This window comes from Esox lucius, chromosome 18 (genome assembly GCF_011004845.1).
Source record: "Esox lucius isolate fEsoLuc1 chromosome 18, fEsoLuc1.pri, whole genome shotgun sequence".
Lineage (NCBI taxonomy): Eukaryota > Metazoa > Chordata > Actinopteri > Esociformes > Esocidae > Esox > Esox lucius.
This window is the reverse complement of record NC_047586.1, coordinates 7,195,354-7,216,974: the sequence shown is the minus strand read 5'-3', so window position 1 is coordinate 7,216,974 and position 21,621 is coordinate 7,195,354. Positions and strand designations below refer to the sequence as shown.

General features: G+C 45.5%; 1 protein-coding gene across 6 annotated transcripts; it reads right to left on the bottom strand.

The window, feature by feature from the left end:
• Nucleotides 1-973: 973 nt before the first annotated feature.
• On the bottom strand, nt 974-19,688 carry senp6a (SUMO specific peptidase 6a). Of its 6 annotated transcripts, none has more exons than XM_034287815.1 (23): nt 19,269-19,688; nt 15,520-15,613; nt 15,025-15,091; nt 13,725-13,963; nt 13,458-13,478; nt 12,475-12,554; nt 11,670-11,770; nt 10,152-10,593; nt 9,619-9,875; nt 8,934-9,071; nt 8,781-8,814; nt 8,311-8,499; nt 7,869-8,053; nt 7,416-7,579; nt 7,121-7,237; nt 6,843-6,965; nt 6,588-6,680; nt 5,981-6,333; nt 5,472-5,563; nt 5,296-5,384; nt 5,069-5,137; nt 4,823-4,973; nt 974-1,473 (listed from the first exon to the last, which is right to left on the bottom strand). In XM_034287815.1, exons 1-23 carry the CDS (start codon nt 19,294-19,296, stop codon nt 1,231-1,233), a joined length of 3,369 nt encoding a protein of 1,122 aa, XP_034143706.1. In that variant the 5' UTR covers nt 19,297-19,688; the 3' UTR covers nt 974-1,230. The 6 variants fall into 6 exon arrangements, with proteins under 6 accessions (XP_034143706.1, XP_034143707.1, XP_034143708.1 ...); XM_034287816.1 differs by having other exon boundaries at nt 13,458-13,475; XM_034287817.1 differs by having other exon boundaries at nt 15,025-15,088.
• Nucleotides 19,689-21,621: the final 1,933 nt, after the last annotated feature.

Below are 21,621 nucleotides of genomic sequence, written 5' to 3'. Positions count from 1 at the left end.
AAAGCAGGGCCGTATTCCCGGGCCTGGGTCGTGGTGGTTCACACCATGGAAAACAGTACCCCTTACGGTGCATTATGGCATACCATATAAGGTGCATTATGGCATACCATATAAGGTGCATTATGGCATACCATATAAGGTGCATTATGGCATACCATATAAGGTGCATTATGGCATACCATATAAGGTGCATTATGGCATACCATACGAGAGCAATTTTTGGTTCAGGCAAAGGAGGTCGGGCAGTTCTAGAGGGCTGACGTTTAATCCCTTCGACCCCAGATGACCAGACGATGCAACGACCCAGAAAATTGGGGATGTCCACGGGACTATTCCAAGGACCTTCCCCTGACTTATTTTTGTTTAGAGTGGACACCCACTACTATACAAAAAACCTGAACAATGAGGTGACAGTTCTGTTAAAGTAAGTGTTCACTGTACTAGTAAAAAGGCGTGTCCAACTCAGAATGACTAAGGGAAATACACTGGCAAACAATATGTCACGCTAGGCAACTCCGTTCCTGGAGGGCCAAGCCACTTCTGGTTTTCACTCTCTCCTTGTAATCAGAGACCTGGGCCACCAGGTGAGGGCAACTCACTAGCAGGTAGAAACATAAACCAAACGGTTTCTGTGCCCTCTAGGACCAGAGTTGCCTACCCTTCAGTACGTTATTAAAAACTAAGGCAAACTACGTGCTCTTGCATCTCCTTGTTTAATTCTTAAGATCCATCCACTCACGTAAAAATTGTTAACAGGCACCGGCTAAGCATTGAGAGGTATGGATATCAATGGAAAATAACAGAAAGTTCTCCACACAACTCAGTCAGAAGCAAAAATGATGCAAGAGCGTGACGTCTGCACAGATTCACCCAGGAAAAAGTCTATGAACTAAGCAAAATATACAACCGATGGGTGATGGTTTTCGTGTGTTGCCAAGCATCAAAAACAGTCAATTACAAAAGCAGCAAAAACCTCCAGCATATGTACATGTTTTATTCAATACAAATTTAAAATGTTTTCCGGTGTTTTTTTCGTAAATGAAAGGAATAGGAGAGTTAATAAAGAATAGTGGGGGAGTAATCCAGCAGCGTACAATCAGGCTCGAGCCCGGCAGGCAGGCAGAGAGACCTCCACCCAGGCCAGGCTGTGGGGAGCCCCGCCCGACAGGAAGGACCGTTGTGTCAAAGTAGAAGAGCGTTTGTCGGTAGCAGCGTTGGACCGGGGGCGCCTCAGGTGCTAACAGGCAGGTTCTGAATCTGTATCTCTACACCTTCCGCCGAGTCCTCCTCGCCCACCTCCTGTCCTCCGGGGGAACCTTTGGCTGAGCCTTGGCCCGCCTCCTTCTTATCCGTCTCCTGCTGGGTTTGGATCTTTAGGATGAGCTCCTTGATCTCCTCGCGTTTTGTCTTCATCCGTTGCTGTGGGAACCAATCTGCCAGGTTCATGGGTAGATGAAAGCTGGGAAGTGGATTCTGAATGGGGGGGGGGGGGGGGGATAAATAGTCTTTGTTATGGATTGAGTCTGAAGCAGTGTCCTATTTTTATAGTTGTGTATGGTAGATTTTGAGCGTGCAAATCCATATCCACTACAGCCCTGGTCTGGTGCAAATGCTCAATTGAATAAATGTAGCTGTTATTTGGAAACCACTACTGGTAATTCATGCAATTCAGCACATCATCCCACCACTGGTAATGGTTAGCTGATGCTGTAACCAGTAATAGCTTCAGTAAACACATGCAGTAAACACTGTCAATTTAAAATGTATGTGTGTGATTCTGGTTTTACTAAGACAATAAATCGGTCACTTCTGTCCCCACAAGGTATTTTCTTGCCGGTCCCCAAGAGGGAAAAGGAGACTTCCATGTTAGTGGTTTGGCTTTAGGGTCAAACTTACAATTGTGGTAAATGTTTAACTGGAGGTAGTTTCATACTTAAGCTTTAGTGGTTTCGTTTAAGTTTATGTATGTGGTTACATTAGGTTTGGGCATAAAGTTTAGGTTATTAAGGTGAGCATTAGCAGGTAGCTAAAAACGTGTGTGTGTGTGTGTGTGTTTAGTGCTTCAGAGTCACACAGCTACCCAGAAGACCCAACTTACCTTTTAGCACGAATTGTCATGCCAGTATTATGACAACCAATCAGAAGTTGGTATGCCTAGGACATTTGGCATAAGCAGGGCAGACTTATGTACATGACTAGTTTTCCCTCTTACCAAACTCTTTCATATGAGCCGAATCCCTGCCTGTTTTAATATAATTCTTCTAATAATGCATCTAAAAGTTAATGCCTTGATAACTAAAGTAATCTTGTCTGATGTTTCAAATTATTTGCTTTAGCCAGTTTTTTTGGCTAGTGCTCCCTCAAGCAATTTAGCATTTACATTACAAATGAAATACAATTTGGCATACTAGTTAGCGAGAGGCCATTTTTAATGTTGGTCATTTGTAGTGCTAGGCTATTTCTTGTCTTGAAAAACGCAAATGCTTTTCATATTATTTAGGCGTTACCAGAGCATCAGGGCATGCACTTTGAAACTCACCAACAGTTTTTCCCCCCAGGCCATAAGGCTTCTCAACCAGCAAGATTGATCTATGATCATATTGATCACATGAACACTTCAAATGCTCTGATGACTTTTTATGCACATTAGCATATTTTAATGTACCATTCATAAGCACTATTACACTTATATTATATTTTATATTTCTTTCATGTAGTCCATATACCCCTTTTCTACTCTTGGAATTGCTGCTAGTATGCATTGTTATGTACATTTCTATTTTTCGCTTTCTATTTGACTTAATGCTTACTTCATAGATGTTGCGTGCCATGTCATAAGAATTTCACAGCTTAGAATGACACGTTGTGCATTTGACAATAAACAAGACATTGACATTAGACATAACTATACTATTGTACTGTGTATTTTAGTACATCTATTAAGGTCAGCATGGCAAAAGACTTACCAGCCTAGTATACATGAGACCAGCCTAGAATACACAGCCTTGTGCCTGCAGTAGACTACAACTCTTGCTGTTATATACAGTGTCATTTAATAGAATGTGTCCCCATTTAGTTCAGATTCTCTTTGTCACTGAATGATTTCTTCATTCTCCAACACACAAGCAAGTTACATGAGAATGGCTAAAACACAAAACATTTCAAAATTTGGAATTGCACAGATAATACCTAGACCAATTAAACAAAAAAAAAAAAAGCGGTTCATACTCAAGTACAAATGTCTCTGATAGACTCTGATCAAAAACAACAGGAAGAGTTTGGTAGGTTATTGGGAAGTTGAACAACTTTATGAAAATGAAAGTATACACATCTAAACTGTTCACTATGGTTCCCTTTATTTAATATGACATTCTGTTTGAAGATCTAAAACAAAAACATTCAGTGACAAAATTCAGAATGGGGCACATATTCTTGCTTCTACAGCTCCAGTGTCCTACATTGTTATTGTTTTGGCTCTTTCAGGGTGTTTGTCGTGTAGTTTCGGTTTACCATTTAGAAATTACAACACTTCACATAGTCCCCTGATTCTGGGACCAAACGTTTTGGGACAGATTCATATATTGTTCAAGTGAACCACGTGCACTACTAGTCACATATCCTTTGCATGCAATAATTGGCCGTAGCGTGGGACTGTTGCCCTGAACAAACGCATGGTATCTTTCCTGGTGACGGTTCGCTATGTCTTTACTGCAGCCATCCTCATTTGTTGTTTATTTTGAGGTGTTCGTTCCATTAGTCTCATCTTCCAACAAACGTAGAGCATGTTCAGTCAGATTTAAATCTGGAGATTAATTTGGCAAGAACATCATACTTTTTGTCCCCGGAAAAACTGCCTAGTTTCCAAAGCAGGATGGCCAGGCTCAGTGTCTTGCTGTTTGATGAAGTGATGTGTTTGGAGGCATTTGCTTGTACATTAGCAGACCAGATTTTCCAGTAGAGACGATTCCTGACTGTTCCTTGTTTACTCTTCACATATTCTACCTCATGTTAATCTTTGTCTCATCTGTCCACAGAACTTTGCAAGCTCCTTTAGGTACTTTTTTCGCATCCTGTTTTTGATGCAAAGTAGTGGTTTCACCTTGCAGTGTAGCGTCCATAGTGAGGTCTTCTGTGAAATATAGTGGCTGACATCTACACCCACCTGCTGAAGACAGGCTCTGATCTCACAGCATTTATTCATATATTATCTGTTGTTCTGCTGCAAATCTAAAGTCTGGCTACGATTTGGCTGAATTTCTTTGAGGTTTGTCTGTGTCGTAATGGCTTTCTTGACTTTCAATCTCCCCCCCAAGGTCCTCATGTTGACAGACTTAAAAGACAAATGGAAAGTCTGGAATTAAGACTAGTGCCTGAACAAAAAATACAAAACACAGCGGACTAACCAGACACCTCTGTCAAGCCGGGAAATATGGGGACTATATATCAAGTGTTGTTATTTCAAAAGGTTGAAACCAATATGTAAACAAATACTCCCACAAAAAACTGAGAACCTGGACTTCAAATTTGCTGTTTTTGTCACCATAATTAGGAGGACAATGTACACTACACCTACTGTATACCAGCACTGTCTTCTAAGACCTTTATTTTTTCAGAAGCAGAACACCAGTACTGGGTAGGATGTTTACAGTGGTCAGGTGTGTGTGTGTGTTGGTGTGGAAGCTCCAATTAGCCTTGATGTCTGCCTCAACTGGGACAATGAGCAGTGGTTGGTACCCTAAACCAGCACCAAACATCTAATGGTCCAGCAAACCTACGTCTTGTACCGCGTGTATGGTGGCATCTACTCAGCTTCTGCTCTCACCTCAAAAAAGCTCTCCACATACTGCAGGATGTAAACCCCACAGTCGCTGAAATTGTCCTGCTGAGGCACGCGGGGGCTTGAGCCCTTCATCTGGTCTTTACCGAAGCCACGCTTGTTCCCTTTCTTCACCTCCCATTCCACCTCCAGGTACCTGCGGTCACACACAGACCCGCACGGTTTAACCGGTTTCCGGCGAGCCGGTTAGGCTGACGGAACATACAACGGTGTCAAAGTGTATTCACTTACTCTCGTAATGTTTTAACCACGGAAGATCGGGTGGGGCCACGTAACGAGTCCATGATTAGAATACAGGGCCTGAGAAAAACAAATCGGTGACTTTGAAAATGGCCGAATCAGTGATGTCCTCTGGTGAATATTCACTGTTGTTCACATCAAATCACACTATCCAGAAGCGTCAGAAGAATACTGCCGCCTACTGGCACAAGAATGGTAGAGCATGCCCCAGCACTCACTGTTTACAGATGTTAGGTGTTGAGGACAACGCTGAGCTGTCTGGAGCGATCGGCTCTTCAGCAAGAGTGCCGTCCTCACTACACTCATCCTAGACAAGACACGACAAAGTTACACGTGACATTCGTTTCACTTCCTCCGCAGTGTCACCAGAGGGAACAGGAAACTGCAACCTTACCTGACAGGAGCTTTGGTCATCGGAAAATGTGTAGGTGTCATCGCCGGTGTCGCCACCGGATCCGTAACACACGCTGATTCTGTGCAAGCCGTCTGCAAGCCAAACGCTCTCCGTCAGTTTCCACACAGCATCCAAGACATCTCAGAACAACGTTTGCCAGAGGCACAGAGGAAGCTGTGGCGCGCACACTGCAGTGAAATGCTATGCGCTAGCCACGTTACTAACCAGCACGCATGTACTCCACCAGGCCAGCCCGAGCAGATGCCCGAGGTTCAACTCAACAAGGCTTGCCCAATAAACTGTTTAATCCCGACAAGAAACCATTTGCATTTTCGTGGAACGTACACCGGCTTTGGTTTCACCCGTGGACTCATTTCACAAAGGTGTCACAGAATACACAAAACGTGTCGGTTTAAAAATCCTTCACGTTTTTAATCACAAGACCGGATATTGGCTCAGAAACCAAATCAGTTTAACGGGACAGTTGTGACGCCTCCTGGTTTGCTCACCTGTGAACTGTGGCTGGGTGCTGACCTCGGCTCCAGAGGACTTGGGAGGCTCGCTGCTCCCATCGGGACTGGGCGACTGCCTAGCCGGCCGCTCGTCGTGGGGGTGTCCCTCCACAGAAGGCCCACTGTGGGTAAGGCGGGGCATCTCTGACGGGGCCACGGGTTCCTCCCGGCCCGGGGACAGGGGCTCACAGTGGTCAGGCTCTGGGGAGAGTGGTCGGCAGTGGTCTGGGGGGCTGCCCTGTTGGACAGCCTGAGTCCGGACCGGCTCCTGGGCCTGATAAAGAGGGTTGGACTCAAAGCGGGGGCCTTGCAGGCCGGGGAAGCAGATCACTGCCAAGTACCAGTGAGCTCTGAAACACCGCGAGGAGGGAATGTGTTTGGTCAACAAGGAGAAGGTTAACCATCTCTGATTTTTGTATCGGTATCAGAAACAGTGTAACACATGTATGCTTTCATCGCAGAATCTTTTTGCCCAAATGGCAGCCTATCCCCCACATGGTGAATGTGCTTCAACCAGACCCACATAAAAGCTTGTCACCGCACTGAATCATATATAAAAAGTAGAAATTGGCTGTTCTACACAGGGATATTTAAGGAGACTCACGACTCATTGATGGGAACGAAGATGAAGTCCTTCTGGAACAGATCCACGTGCCTGGTCCACGTCTTTACCCGGTTGTGTTTCCTCTTCTGGATCCTGACAACCAACAAAGAGCAGCAGCAGCGTTAGCTCCTGTTCTTCAAAACAACCGTGCCAGGTGTCCCGATTACATGAGACTATAATCATTTGGAATGTACTCCTGTCGGGTCATAACAGAAGTGTGTGTGTGAGGTGCGATGCCAGGGTGAGAAGACTCACGGCAGGTTAGCCGCATCAGGGACATTTCTCCTCTCTCTCTGGTTGAGTCTTTTGTAAAAGAATGAGCTGAACACATGGCTCCTCTGCGAGTCTGCTTTTTTCAACTTTTCTAGAACCAAATATCTAAAACGGGAAGAAGCAAGTGACAGCAAATAACAATGAGCCCAATGGGAGCCAGCACTTTGTATTTCCATAGAACATGAAAGCGAGAATGTGGCTTCAAAGTGAAAAGGACACATCTCCCCGAAACTAGGCGACGGTAAGCAAATGCCACTAACTTTAAATAAAAGTCTATAATGACGTCATTCAGGAATTCTCCATCGTTGAGGCAGTGGAGGTCTTCGTTTGTCACTGATATGCCCCCCTTGGCTGGAGGAGGGGGGTAGACAATCAACCTACGGCACAACAACAGGAACACATTAGCGTGCTACAATTTATTAACGACCGCACAATAAAGCAAAAATAGATCGCAACAGAACGGCAGCCGAAAACCAAAAATGGCGGCCAGTCATGACCCCCGGTCCCTTCCTGACAGACATGACCCAGCAGCAGAAGACGCACGACCCCTCGTACTTCCTGATTGGTCCGGTGAAGGTGGGTTGGAGCTCGGCCATGTCGTCGTCCTCGTCGTCGTCGTAGTCAAACAACGTGCTGATCCGTTGGCGAGTGCTCATGCGTGTCCGCGCAACCGGAACTGGCGTGTTGGTTTTACTGCCGTTGTTCTTACCGCTGCTTACCTGTGAGAAAACAACACAGCTTTTATTTTGAACGGGCCGGGCGTGGTCGAATGGCGGACGCCGTTTCACACAGTGCACATGCACCGCTGCAGTACGGGGCTGAATCCAAGCCACAGCTCTTTCTAGCGAAACAAGAATATTTCCCACCATTCCTATCAATAAAGCAAAACATTACCCCCCAAAAAATGTATTTCCTTTTTTTTTTTTTTTTTTTTTTAATGGCAGAGAAAGTTGTTAGCTAGTCTCAAAAGGCCCTAAGATGCTACTCTTCTGTGTATAGAAAGCCCACCTTTTCTTTTGTTGCTTTGTTGTAGTTGACCAATCTGATATTAGCTTCATCAAATGTCAGTTTGGCGGGGAATGAACTGATGTTGTTGGCCTGGCCGATTTCAGACAGGATCTCCTCTAGAATCAACTGCTCATGCATTGACAGACCGTTCTCAAAGATCAGCACTATGTACTTCTCATCCGAGTCTGGGGAAAGAAAGCCACAGGACTAGCTGAGATTCTATTAAATGCAAGGCAACAAATCTCAACAAAGTCACAGAAAGGCTCCTCCAAACACAAGTCAACGTCGACAGGTTTTCTGAACAACAAACATTTCCCTGGTACGCATCGGCCCTGGATTCAAATGTTTAAGACCAAACCGATCCAGAGGACGGGTCCAAACATCCCTTCTTCTCCGAATAACGTTCAACCAAGTTTGGAGGTAGACAGTCCGCCGTTCTCACCGTTGCCCGTACAGTCGTACCACAGGCCTCCCTTGTCACGGGACATCTTCAGCTGGGTGCGCAGCCGCAGACACTCTTCCGGCGTGGTCTGGAAGAACAGCACCGGCAGCTTCCTCACGTTGCACCACTCGCAGCTGATCAGCTCGGACGCTCGCAGGCGAACCTTCTCCAGAGCGTCGATCTCTGGGCCTGCGGGCACAGAGCGCTGTTACGGCTCACACAGTTTCCCCAGGTCCCCTGGGAATCCCAGAAACCATGTCTGGAAGCCACGAGGGGTTTCCCGCAGCCTACACTTTGTTTACAATAATGGCTGTCATTTGAGAGCAGACGGAGAACTTTACATTATGAATGTAACCTTGGTTCTCTGAGGAAAGGACGGATGTTTGTCAGCTGGGGGCCACGCTCTTTATTAACGGACACAGCCGGAATGCAACATTCAAACCCGCCTTTTCAAATCTTCTGTCTCTTACCTTCAGTTTCAAGTTGAATGTGATCTGCTGTGAACTAAAAGACAAAACAAATTGAATGACAAGTCAGTATAATACATTGACGCTGCTTTGACCATTTGTTAGCAATATTCTGCTAAAGAATGAGTGCCTGTACAGGCAGAACAGAGTACTTACAATGACAGGCTTGGTTACCATTCGGCGTAGAGTCCCCACTCTCACGCTCCTACAGTCGAGTATGATGCTGTCCAACTTGTTGGGAGACAGCCTCTGTTTTTTCTTGGGTGTGGAGTCATCAGGTATTTGGTTTCCAAACTGAAAATAACTCACAAAGTCAGCCTTGAAAACTGCTGCTTCAGTGCGAACCACGTACTTATCTTGCCAACCCGACCAGATCATTCCTCGACTTGTCAGTCGAATCTGCTGCCTAATTAGTTTGCGAGTTCAATGTTGAAAGCGGTGTGTTTCGTAAAGGGTTAGGGTTTAGATTAAAACGAGGAAACGTAATAATTAAACACAACAGCCACGTGAACAACCTGAGGACACTGTCTTGCTGTGATTTCCTGCCAAACACAACACCCCAAAAAGTTAACTTCTGAGAATATCAGCACTTCATCTTTGTGTTTAAGCTCGAGACTGAAATGTGCCAAAACAACTCACTATAAGACTTCCTCATCTGTGAACATAACCAGGTCTGTGAACATAACCAGGTCTGTGAACATAACCAGGTCTTTGAACATGACAAAGCCAGAAAGATTTTAACAAAAACTACAAAAAAAAACTTTCACGTCAGCCCAGTAAGTGTGACTGAAATTAGTTAACACACACACACACACACACACACACACACACACACACGTACCTGATCTTTCATACGGTTTCTCCTAGGTATCGCAATTCTGCTGTCGATGTCGCAGAAGTCTGACATGACCTCCTCCTGCTCCTCCTCCGCGCTGCTCTTCACCGCCGCCTCCACCCGGCCTCCCGAGGGGGCTGGCGAGGAGTGGGCGGAGTCCGCGGGCCGCGGGGAGATGCTGTCCAGCCTGTTGACGCTGCCCGTGCTGGAGCGGTCCGCCTCCTCCTCCTCCTCGTCGTCGTCGTCGTCACTGGACAACACGACTGTAACCCAGGGAACGCAAACCGAGTCAGTACCCCGTCGAGTGGATCGCACGCCCGCAGCTTAGCGCTCCGCTTCAGCGGGCATTACTTTGTTCACCAACGGCCCGGGGAGTTTGAGCGAGCTGTACAGGCAAACAGGCGTCGGGTGGTTTTGAGGCGTGTGGTGGGTTACCCAGACCGTTTCCCTGTACAGCGCACTAGCTTCTGACTGGAGCAGTATAAGGTAAACCCAACGGAGCGCCGTTTTCAACCTTTCCTCGGACCCGGCGGACTTACTAGGGTCGTTGAGCTCATGTTGCCTGGCAGCCGTCGTCCTCCTGCCCTTGCCAGCGCCTCCTTTCCCGGCGCAGCAGCTCGCCCCCAGGCCCCCAGCTGCGAGTCTGCCGTTGTGTGGCGACAGGAGGCCGGCCCGCGTGGTGACCCGAACCGGGGCGGGCGGGTTCATCACAGCGTCCATGCGCAGATTCGGCACCCTCATCGTTGAGGCCGTCCCGTAGAAGCTGCTCTTGCTCAGGCTGTTGGGACTCGGGGAGGGGTGCAGGGGGGCATTGGGGTGGGGTCGGATGGGGGCTCTGGCCACGGGGGACGCCGGCAGGGCTGTGGGTTGGCGGAGGGCCTCGGGCGCCAACAGGTTCCCGCAGTGTTCACACTTGGTGTGGTTTTCACTTGACTTGTTGCACTTGCCACACACAGTGAGGTAATCGTTTGGATGGAGAGGCTGCGGGACAAGACGGACAAAATTCAATTCCCTCAGCTGGCACGCTCGTTTTCCAATATCTGGATTAGCTGACAGTAGCCAGCGACACTGCTCAAACTATAGCGGGTATCATCATAAAGACGCTGTTCTTCAGAAATGAACCGCTGAAGTAAAGAAAAAGTGTAAGTACAATGCTTCTTTCTACGTAGTTATTAATAGTATCTCCAGGCCAACACTAACACCTTCTTGTTCTTTACAGCATATCGTCTGCTATGGCCTTCCGAGTGTACCGTTTTAGTTGTTCAGTCTGCACGTTTCTCTAGCCCATCAGTCAGAATATAATTATGAATCAGCTTTACTCAGCCTTTTGCATTCCCCTTAAAGAGCTGCAAGCAGGTTATAAAGAGCACCACACAGAATAAACAGTTTTTTAAGTTGAGCAAAACTGTCATAACGAAAGCAGAATGCTTTAGAGAAGCAGAGGCCTCAATCTAGTATTTCTTTCCTCTACTGCTAGGCTTATCACCGGAAATATATACATGCACCAGAAGTTCAAAACAGATATTTCCTGCAAGATAAATGAGGAAAAATGGATTTTGGCCAGAATACAGGAGATGCTCTCATGTGCAACCAATCAGCACACAACATTGCCAGATGTAAAGACTTCTTTGTACTCCAGTGTCCATAATATCTCTGGCTGTAGTCCCAATACTAACAGTACAGCTCAGACAGGCAGAAGGCTGGACTGTTTGATTGACTAGCAAGGCAAAAGACTTGAGAGGCCCAGAGGGTAGAAATCACTCATAATACAGAATGTTCAGGAATGTCCTGTCAGAGACAATCGTCTGCAGCAAACACAAAAACGTCAACTTTCTAATCCCATCCTGATGTATTTGTGCCACTACAGACCATATTTGCTGATTTCAATTTGGTTTCCCAATTGTTTTTGCATGTTATGCGAGTATACATCACATTTATAACATAAGGATTTAAAAAGGTGAAAATTTTTTTTTAGTTCAGCCCCCCCACTCCACAAAACATAACGTTCAATCAGAAACAGAAAATAAAAACAGTGACTTAGTGAACACGGGCCTTACCTCCACTGTGTGGACCTCAGTAGGAGAGCTACAACCGCCCTCCAGCAAGGCCTTCCGACTCTGCTGCTGGACACGCCGTTTGATAATCAAGTTGTCATTGTCTAAAAAAGACCAGATAATATGGTAGATTGAATGGAAAGTACACATTCCTGACGGTTATGTAGGATCTGCAGTAAGGACGGATCATGTCAGGAACCAGCTTCATCCTGGACACAAACGGAAACAGAAGCGGGTGGAGTGGAGAACATTGGCCTAGGGGAACCGTTTCACACGGGTGGAAGTGTTCCGGTGTTTTAAGGTCACCTTGCTGCGCTGCACGTGGTCCTCACCATTATTCCCAGGGTGGGCGTCAGGGATGCTAGCCTGTGGCGTGCTTTTGTTAACTTGCCTGTGAGAGCCGATTCCCTCCCCACGCTCATCTCTCTCTCTCTCTCTCTCTCTCTCTGTGTTGCTCAGCGGATTAATCTCCGAGGCCCGCCACCGCCTCGTCGGGCGGACACAGGCACTAGGCCCAGCAGAGGTCTGCTGCACTGCGCACGCCACAGCCAAACGGCACAGCCTTTCAGCGCTTTAGTCACACACTTTCCCTTCTGCTCCGAAATCACACCCTGACACTCACCCACCGCGTCACAGCGCAGCATCCGCGGAGGAACTGAAAGTTGAACTGAAGCCATTTATTTAGGCAGTTAAGTGTTTGGTGTATGTAAAAGCTTCAGCTTGAACTTCCGATGGCTATGACTTTTGCACAGTAACATACATAAGGGCCTCCAGGTACGGGAGGTGTAAGGCCAGAGTCTGGACCTACCTGGGCTCTCCGGGCAGGTGAGGATGATGCTCTCTACCTCGACTGGTTGGATCTGCTGTTGCGTGGTGCTGTGGTCTTTTCTGGGGGAAAGGAGGCACGGTCTAGTCAGAGCCTGGTCGGTTCAGGATGTCACATGTCATTTAGCATCTTGGCAAAGCCAACAGCCATAATGAGGTATACAAATCAGCAGGTTATCACTGGAGGGATGTGCAACCTGAGACATGGTTGCCAGTGTTATGCCAACACTGCACACCCTGCCAGGTGCCAAATAGCTGACATTCCACTCCTTTTCATATCTTTGGCACATGACAAAGAGCTGAATGTCAGCTTAACAGACTGACAACAAGGCTATCGTGAAACCAAGGCTGAAGATTACCATGTTAGGACAAAAATATTCCAGCTCTTTCCAACAATATGAGGGAATTCTAAACAATGTGACTTGCAATGTAAGAGTCACTGACTAGATGTTAGTCACAGTAGTACACAATGTTCACCAAAGTAGACAAACCACTGCATTAAACGTCAGCAAGCAAATAGAACTCAAAGAACGACAGGAGTTACGCCATCATCGCTCCACGACTATGGGCAACGTTTTCACACGTAAAACCACATACGCTCCAGACTCGACACTGGTCCCCCACAAAGATGTTTACTCAAGACATGGTCCCAGAGTGCAAATATTTACACTGCCTTAAACCTCAACTCCAATCCATGACGAACAGTACACTGGGTGTCCCATGCAAACAGCGTTGCTTCTACAGAACAAGGCCAAAGGTTGGTGGATGCAGGCCGAGCTAGGTTGTTAAGGCGGTTAACTCACGGACACGGGGCAGAGCCACAGACACCACTACTTTGACCAAAGCATGAGATGTGAAGAACAACACGGCCGGGAACAGAACAAAGTTCTCAGGTCGTTCAGGTCAACAGGCAGGGATGCAGCACAAAGCACGGCTGAATTTAATGAGCAGGGTGCAATGTCTTACCGTTCCTTCAAGTCAAGGCTGCTTTAGAAAGGGACACGAAGAGAGCAATTGTCTTAACAATAAAAAAAAAAAATCTAATCACCATCGTTTTAAAAACCCATGAATAAACTGGTTACACTTCAAGCTTGGTAAACGGACAAATATGAGTGCCCGTGTCAGCGAATGGTTTTGAGTGCCCTATCTAAAGTACATCCACTTCCTATTTCAAAAGAGAAGCCAACTAGCTACACTGTGTGACTACGGTGGGACTGCGGTGAGGAATCCTACCTGTGGACAGACTTTCGTACTGCTGCAGGAACACGGTGGGTGTGCTGAAACTGTCTCCCCTGGAGAACAACACCTTGAGACTGTGTCGGGCTGACAATTAAATAGTCCGTCCGGTTATGCCTCTGCGACATTGTAGTGAAGGAATATTTGTTAAGAGCCCGTATGTGGTTAGTTGAATTCGCCCTGTTTTCATATGTTTTCAGAGGATCCGCAGATGAGAAGCGCCGCATAGCCGGGGACTGGTGGAGAGAAAGAAAGGACAGTTTATACAGAGGGTCTGGTGTAATAGAAGACCATTAACACAGAGGGTTTTTGATGTAAAAGAAGACCAGTAATACAGAGGGTCTGTGGTGTAATAGAAGACCATTAATACAGAGGGTCTGTGGTGTAATAGAAGACCGTTAATACAGAGGGTCTGTGGTGTAATAGAAGACCGTTAATACAGAGGGTCTGTGGTGTAATAGAAGACCGTTAACACAGAGGGTCTGTGGTGTAATAGAAGACCGTTAACACAGAGGGTCTGTGGTGTAATAGAAGACCGTTAATACAGAGGGTCTGTGGTGTAATAGAAGACCGTTAATACAGAGGGTCTGTGGTGTAATAGAAGACCGTTAATACAGAGGGTCTGTGGTGTAATAGAAGACCGTTAATACAGAGGGTCTGTGGTGTAATAGAAGACCGTTAATACAGAGGGTCTGTGGTGTAATAGAAGACCGTTAATACAGAGGGTCTGGTGTAATACAAGACTGTTAATACAGAGGGTCTGTGGTGTAATACAAGACTTAATACAGAGGGTCTGTGGTGTAATACAAGACTTAATACAGAGGGTCTGTGGTGTAATAGAAGACTGTTAATACAGAGGGTCTGGTGTAATACAAGACTGTTTATACAGAGGGTCTGGTGTAATAGAAGACACAGTATGGTTTGAAAGAAGACAAATATCACAAAGGGTCTGATGTAATAGATGGCCAAGCATGTCTACTGTGTAGCCAACATGCAGAAGACACAGTACAGAGTTACAGGATGTTACAGGATCATACAATTTGCTTTCTAGCAGCAGAAAGCAAATTGTATGATTTTGGCAAAAAGCTGTTTCCCGGAGACAAGAGACATAGATATGGATAGAAAGAAGTGGTCATCACGAAGATTAGTTCTTTTTTCGAAGACGGTTCAGTTTAGGTTCCATACACAGCGATGGAGGCCTGTTGCCTCCTGTAAGAGAAAAAATGCCCTGAATGTGAGTTATGTGGACAGGTGCTAGACGAGAGCTTGGCTCACGGGGAGAGGTACCGGCCAGTACCTTCTGTCCATCGGGAGAGGACTGCTGCTGTCCGTCCATCTCGTCCATGGTCACCACTGATGTGCTGCTGAAGAGAAAAGAACAGCAAAGGGCAGTGGTGGGTGAGGGCGGGTAAGACCATGCCTTTTCTTTGTAAAATTTTTCACACATGCCTTTGGATCAACCTACGGATACGTTTGATTTTTAATGTAAACAATCCAATGTGTAGACACAATAAAAGCTCATCTGTCCGTGTGCTCCCCCTAGTGGGAAGTAAAACTCCAGAGACATTATTACAACACCAAGACTCTGCATGCAGCCTGTGTCTGTGTGTGTCAGTCCTTCTATTAGGCTGGTGAAAGGCAGGCCGTCTCCCGGTGGGTATACTAATCCAACGGAAAGAAGGCTGGGCTCTGTCTGTGTCTGGTGGGTACGGCGGTTGGCCTGGTTCAAACTGAAGCAGTGCAGCGGGTGCTGAGAGACGAGAGATGAAATGAGGTCCGGAGAAGTGCTTACTCATGTCTCCTCTCCTCTTCACTGCCACCAGAAAGTGAAAAGCTCCAGTTCTGCTTGTACCCTCCATCTCGCCTGGCCTCTGATCTATCCAGAGCTTGAATATAATAGACCCCAACTTACATTAGTTCAGTTAGATGAAGCCAACTAAAGGCATCAGTTGAAATGATCAAGTGCACTTCCAGAAGCGTCAATAACACACTGCTCAAAACAATTAAAGGAACACGTAATTATCACAGTAAAACACCAAGGCAATTAAACTTTAGGGTTTTTTATATATATATATATATATATGTATATATGTGCAGTTGGGAAGCATAAGCAATTGTGAATCAATGTTACCTGTTTTGGTGCAAATGAAAGTGACAAAAGGTGCACTGGAGAGGCAACAGCAAGACAACACCGAAAAAGGGAATGGTTTTGCAGGTGGTGGCCACAGACAATTGCGCTTTCCTTATCCTTCCTTACTGATTGTTCTTTAGTTTTGCTAGTGTCCTTGTCACTACTGGTAGCATGAGGCGGTATCTGCAGCGCATTCAGGTTGCCCAGGTAGTCCAGCTCCTCCAGGATGGCACACCAATACGTGCTGTTGCAAGAAGGTTTACAGTGTCTCCCAGTACAGTCTCAAGAGCATGGAGGAGATACCAGGAGACAGGTCGTTACACAAGGAAAGCTGGACAGGGCCATGGAAGCGCATGAACAGGACCGGTATCTGCTCCTTTCTGCAAGGAGGAACAGGAGGAGCACTGCCAGAGCCCAACAAAATGACCTCCAGAGGGCCACTGGTGTGCACGTTTCTGACCAAACTGTCAGAAACAAATCTAAATCAAATGTATTTATAAAGCCCTTTTAAATCAGAAGTTGCCGAAAAGTGCTTTTGCAAAAAACCCAGCCTGAAACCCCTAGGAGCACGCAACAACAGTAATAATTAATAAAAGCATTTGGGCTGTGTCCAGAGTCTAGAAAACCTAATCCAGGTCAGCAGCAAGACTCCATGAGGGTGTCATGAAGGCCCGACATCCTCAAGTGGGACTTAAGCTCATAGCCCAGCACCGTGCAGCTCGATTGGCATTTGCCAGAGAACACCACCGAATTGACAGGTCCGCCATTGGCGTCTCGTTCTCTTCTCAGATGAGAGCCGGTTCACACTGAGCACACGACAGACGTGAAAGTCTGGAGACGCTGCTGCCTGCAACATGTTCCAGCATGCCCGGTTTGGCGGTGGGTCAGTGATGGTCTGGGTAGGCATATACTTGGAGGGTCACACAGACCTCCATGTGCTAGCCAACAACACCCTGACTGCTGTAAGGTACCGGGATGAGATCCTAAGACCCTTGGTCTGTGGGCCCTGGGTTCCTCCTGGTGCAGGACAATGCCCGGCCTCATGTGGCCAGAGTGTGTAGGCAGTCCCTGGAGGACAAAGGCATTGATGCCATTGACCGGCCATCACGTTCCCTAGACCTGAATCCAATTGAGTACCTCTGGGACTTTATGTATCGGTGCATCCGACGCCACAAAGTAGCACCACAAACTGTCCAGGAGCTCACTGATGCCCTGATCCAGGTCTGGGAGGAGATCCCCCAGGACACCATCCACCGTCTCAACAGGAGCATGCCCAGACGTTGTCAGAGTGCATACAGGCATGTGGGGGCCATACACACTACTGAGTCACATTATGAGTTGCCGTGTTGAAATTCACACAATTTGGAACAGCCTGTGATTTCAATTGTTTACTTTGATTTTCGGTGTGAGTTTGAATACAGCCCTCAATCGGTTGGTGATTTTGTTTTTCAATGACCGTTACATTATTTTGTTCACAATGAATTACACATAAAGACAGTAAAGACTGATCTAACATATTTCGTTCATCGCAACCCGATGTGTGATTTAAGTATTCCTCAAATTTTTTTGAGCAGTGTATTTTCAAGGTTACTGTATAAACCAAACAATCTAGGAGCAATCCTAACACACCTAACTGGATTTAAAAAATCTGCTGCTAAGGACAAGACTATTAGGCTAGCCTCAGCCTTAACTCACAAACAAAATAACAGCTCAGGACCTAGCCCCATTGTATGTTCAACGATGAATGACGCCAAAATTGTCTGCAGTAAGATTAAGCGGAGAACACAACAGCTAAGAACAGAACTTGGGAAATCAAAAAGCCTCCACCTAGCCCAACCTAGGTAACACTCTCCGCAGGCAATCGTATGGAGAGCAGTTTAAAAGGTGTCTTTAGTCTGGCTAGGAGATTAAAATCCATGGCTCACTGGCACACAGTAACTGTGAATAGCTACATGTGGACAATGTTGTCCGAACCAGCATTTGAAAGCCAGATACTTAACATTTAGCCGATCCATTCTAGGCATTAGTGCTTTTAGAGAATTTTGCTTTTAATGACTGGCTTACTTCTGAATATTTCAATATGCTGACCCCTCTAACAGGAAGTGGTCTATACAGCTAGTAATTTAGTACAGAAGGAATGAACAAAGTTATTCCAAGAGTTGGCATTAGCAACATGCCTTAGGGTCATACTGTCCACATATGCACCTCTTCCCTGCTGCACATAGTATGTGGCATAGGCAGTGAATCATTAAGGGCAATTACTTTACCTAAACGTTCATGACTACAGCTGTTGCCTGTAGTTTGTGTGTGCTGAGGATATAGCGAAAGCTTCAAATCCTCCATCCCCCAACTCTGTGACACTGAATTTGAGACGCCACATTCCACACTGGCGTGGTGCATACAGAAGTGGCTGGTTCAATCCTAGTTTTGTGACATTACGGTTACCTCGATCTATACAGTGCTGAAGCATGCATCCTATAGATAAAGCATTATGCTTAGTCCTTCCTGGCTTGCTGGCTATTTACCTTAAAGAATGAAGAGTAACTACTTAATGCGCTATATGAAATAAAGTAAATCCTAACTTGGCCTTTATCTCTGAACATAAAGAATGCATTGTTTATAGCTAGTTTGGTTAGCTAACCAACAGTTAGCGTAGACCCGCTATTAAAAGAACGTATACATGAGAATAAAAAATAACTTAAGTTTAGCTCGCAGGAAGGCCTGTCCCCAATTATGTATAGGTAGCTAGCTAAACTAGGCCTTGTCAACTATTTTTTAAACCAAGACAATCTTGACAATCATAAGTAGTAATAGTAGCAACGCGTTAGGTTGGTACGGAGTTTACAGTGCCTTCTTTGTTTAACCCAAGCCATGGACCACAAGCTATATCTGTGGAAATAGCGTTAACTTATATAGTAAAAATAATGGGCAGATATATGGACAGTAATTCGTTTACCGTCCATCTACATACGACATTTGAGACTAGCTAACAAGCTATCTATCTGATGGATTCTAGTTAGCTAAGCCAACATAGCTAGACGGGCATGTTCTAAAGCTAGCATCGACTAGCACATAATAGCTAACTAAAATATACGTGTCTTTCAACAAAGCGCCGTGCTTCACATATGTAATAGTTCGGTTTTGATTGTGCCTATTATGATTGGTCGTTTTCCTACGCTAATGTTAATTCCCTGTCAAGAAATAAGCTATAAAATATGAATAAACGTAGCAAACTTGTCTGCAAGGCACCGCTAACTTAGCTAGCAAGCGAGAAAGCTTTGGTGATTATTGGTAGCTACGGGCAGTGTATCTGATGTTTCATATACTAGGCTATTGGGAAGACTACGTATTGCTAACAAAATAAAAAAATATCTTTACAATTAGTTGAATGCGGTACTGTAGCACCTTACCTTCAAAAAAGCTTCTATTGTGGGCCATGTTTATTCCATGATCTCCCTCTCAGATGATGGTGTTTGCTGCTCATCAGCGACCCAGTCTCGCAGATGGCTCGGGATTTGGTTCTTGGCGATTCTACGCACAAAGCTAAATAAATGTGTTGATTACTTTTTGGCCAACGAATGGTAAAATGTAACTGTCGCAACACTGTCTAAATAATGGACCCCAGCGCTACACACAATTTATGTAAGTAGCTAGTTAGCTATAAACTGGGTTTGGTAGCGACCGTTAGATTTGTATGGAAGTAGTATTATAAATACGGAAAAAAATGAAATTGATTTCCGTGTTACTTATTAAGGCGCTAGATACCCATTATCAAAATAACACATGTGGGTCGACATAGGCGCATCAACTGCTCCCCATGCAGCCAGTTCTGTGTGAGCATAAGGGCTGGCTAAACTATTGCCTGATGGAACAGACTGTGTTCCTACTTTACTAGGATTCGAAAGATGCTATACCTCGTTTGCAAGTAGCCTACTTCCAAACCTAGTTACAAATACTTGTAATCTGCCAACAAACTGCCCGTGACAAATAATTACTTGAAGAGTACACAGGATTTGAGGTATAGATGATGGCAAGGACATCATTTCCATCCCCATTGACACAGTGTTCAGATGACACCACATTAACACCGATCACCACTGGGACTACCACCCAAAACTTTAGTTCCCAAAACATAGGAACCTGCTAGGTGGCGACAACTCTCCAGAAGGAACTTTTGTACAACCACCTCGAATGTCATAGTCTCTACACTCCTCATTGCCGGGCTGGTTAAAATGAAATAATTACAACCCTGAATGACGTATTACGTACAAACAGATAACTTTGCATTTGAAAATAAATTAATTCACTTAAATAATGAAAAAATAATCTATGTAATTGTGTAGATATGTGAAATGCCTCCTGATTATACAATATTGAAAGTGATGCATACATTTCAATACATCACACTGTTAGCCTACAAAAGGTTATTATGGTCAAGCAATTTACATGAAAATATAAACATGTATTCATAGACTGAACTGCCTAATACCACTGATGTGGAATGTGATATTTACTAGAAGTATTCAATGACCCCATAACAAGACAGATGTCGGCATTGATACATTTGGGTTTGGGGTGGTCAGCATATCCATTACATTACATTAGCCTATGTGAAGTCAGACAGAGGTCTCATTTAATGCACAGATCTTTGTTGTAACTGCATCGCCCAGTTAGTTTCCTGAAACACTGTGTGTGGCAAAGTCTGCTACATCCGCCAGTTCCCAACAGTTAGACATTATACATATCTGAAACATTATGCTGTAAATACAAGTGTGTTTTTAACCATTAATATTTGTTTTCTGATAACCCTAATTGCTCCCAGGTCACTGGTAAAATAAGGTTAAAAAACAAAACAATAATGCATGCATTTATGTTGCTTATAACATTTAAAACAACACTTAATTTCACTTAAACCCCCCCAAATGTTTCTTTAATCTGAATATTGGTTATTTTAATCCACTTTTGGGGGTTTCAGTGAATGTTAAAGGCAAAGACAATGCCTTCTGAAAGTATTCAGAATTTGGGCGAGCAGCTTTGGTGAACTACGATCTTTAGGTCTCCACACAGATGTTAAAACGGGGACCCGTCTTTGGCTGGGCTGCTCAAGGACATTCACAGACTTTTCCTGAAGCCACTCCAGCGTTGTCTTGGCTGTGTGATTCAGGTTGTTGTCGTGCTGAAAGATTAATCTTCTCCCCACTCTGAGGTCCTGCAGGCTCTGCATTGGGTTTTCTTGAAGGACATCTCTGTGTTTTGCTCTTTCACTCTTCCGTCAATCCTGATCAGTCTCCCAGTCCCTGCCAATGAGAAGCATTCCCATAGCATGATGCTCCCATCAGCATGCTTCACCATAGGGATGGTATTAGCCAGTTGATGAGTAGTACCTTGTTTTCATCAGTCGTAGCACTTGGCACTCAGGCCTAACATTAGATTTTTGTCTCATCTGAGCAGAGGATATGTTTCCCACTTGCTCTCATAGTCCTTCAGGCAGCATGATGTCATGTGCCTTTTACTCTGGAGTGATATTGGTCCAGCCACTCTAGCATAAAGGCCTGATTGATGAAGTACTGCAGAGATGGTTGTCCTTCTGGCAGGGGAAACTCTGAAGCTCTGTGGCCATTGGGTTCTCAGTCAACTCCCTGACCAAGGCCCTTTACTGCCCGGTTACTTAGTTTGGCTGGTTTGCCAGCTCTAGGAAGAGTTTTGTTGGTTTCAGACGTCCTCCATTTCACAGTAATGGAGCCCACTGTGCCACTGGGCACT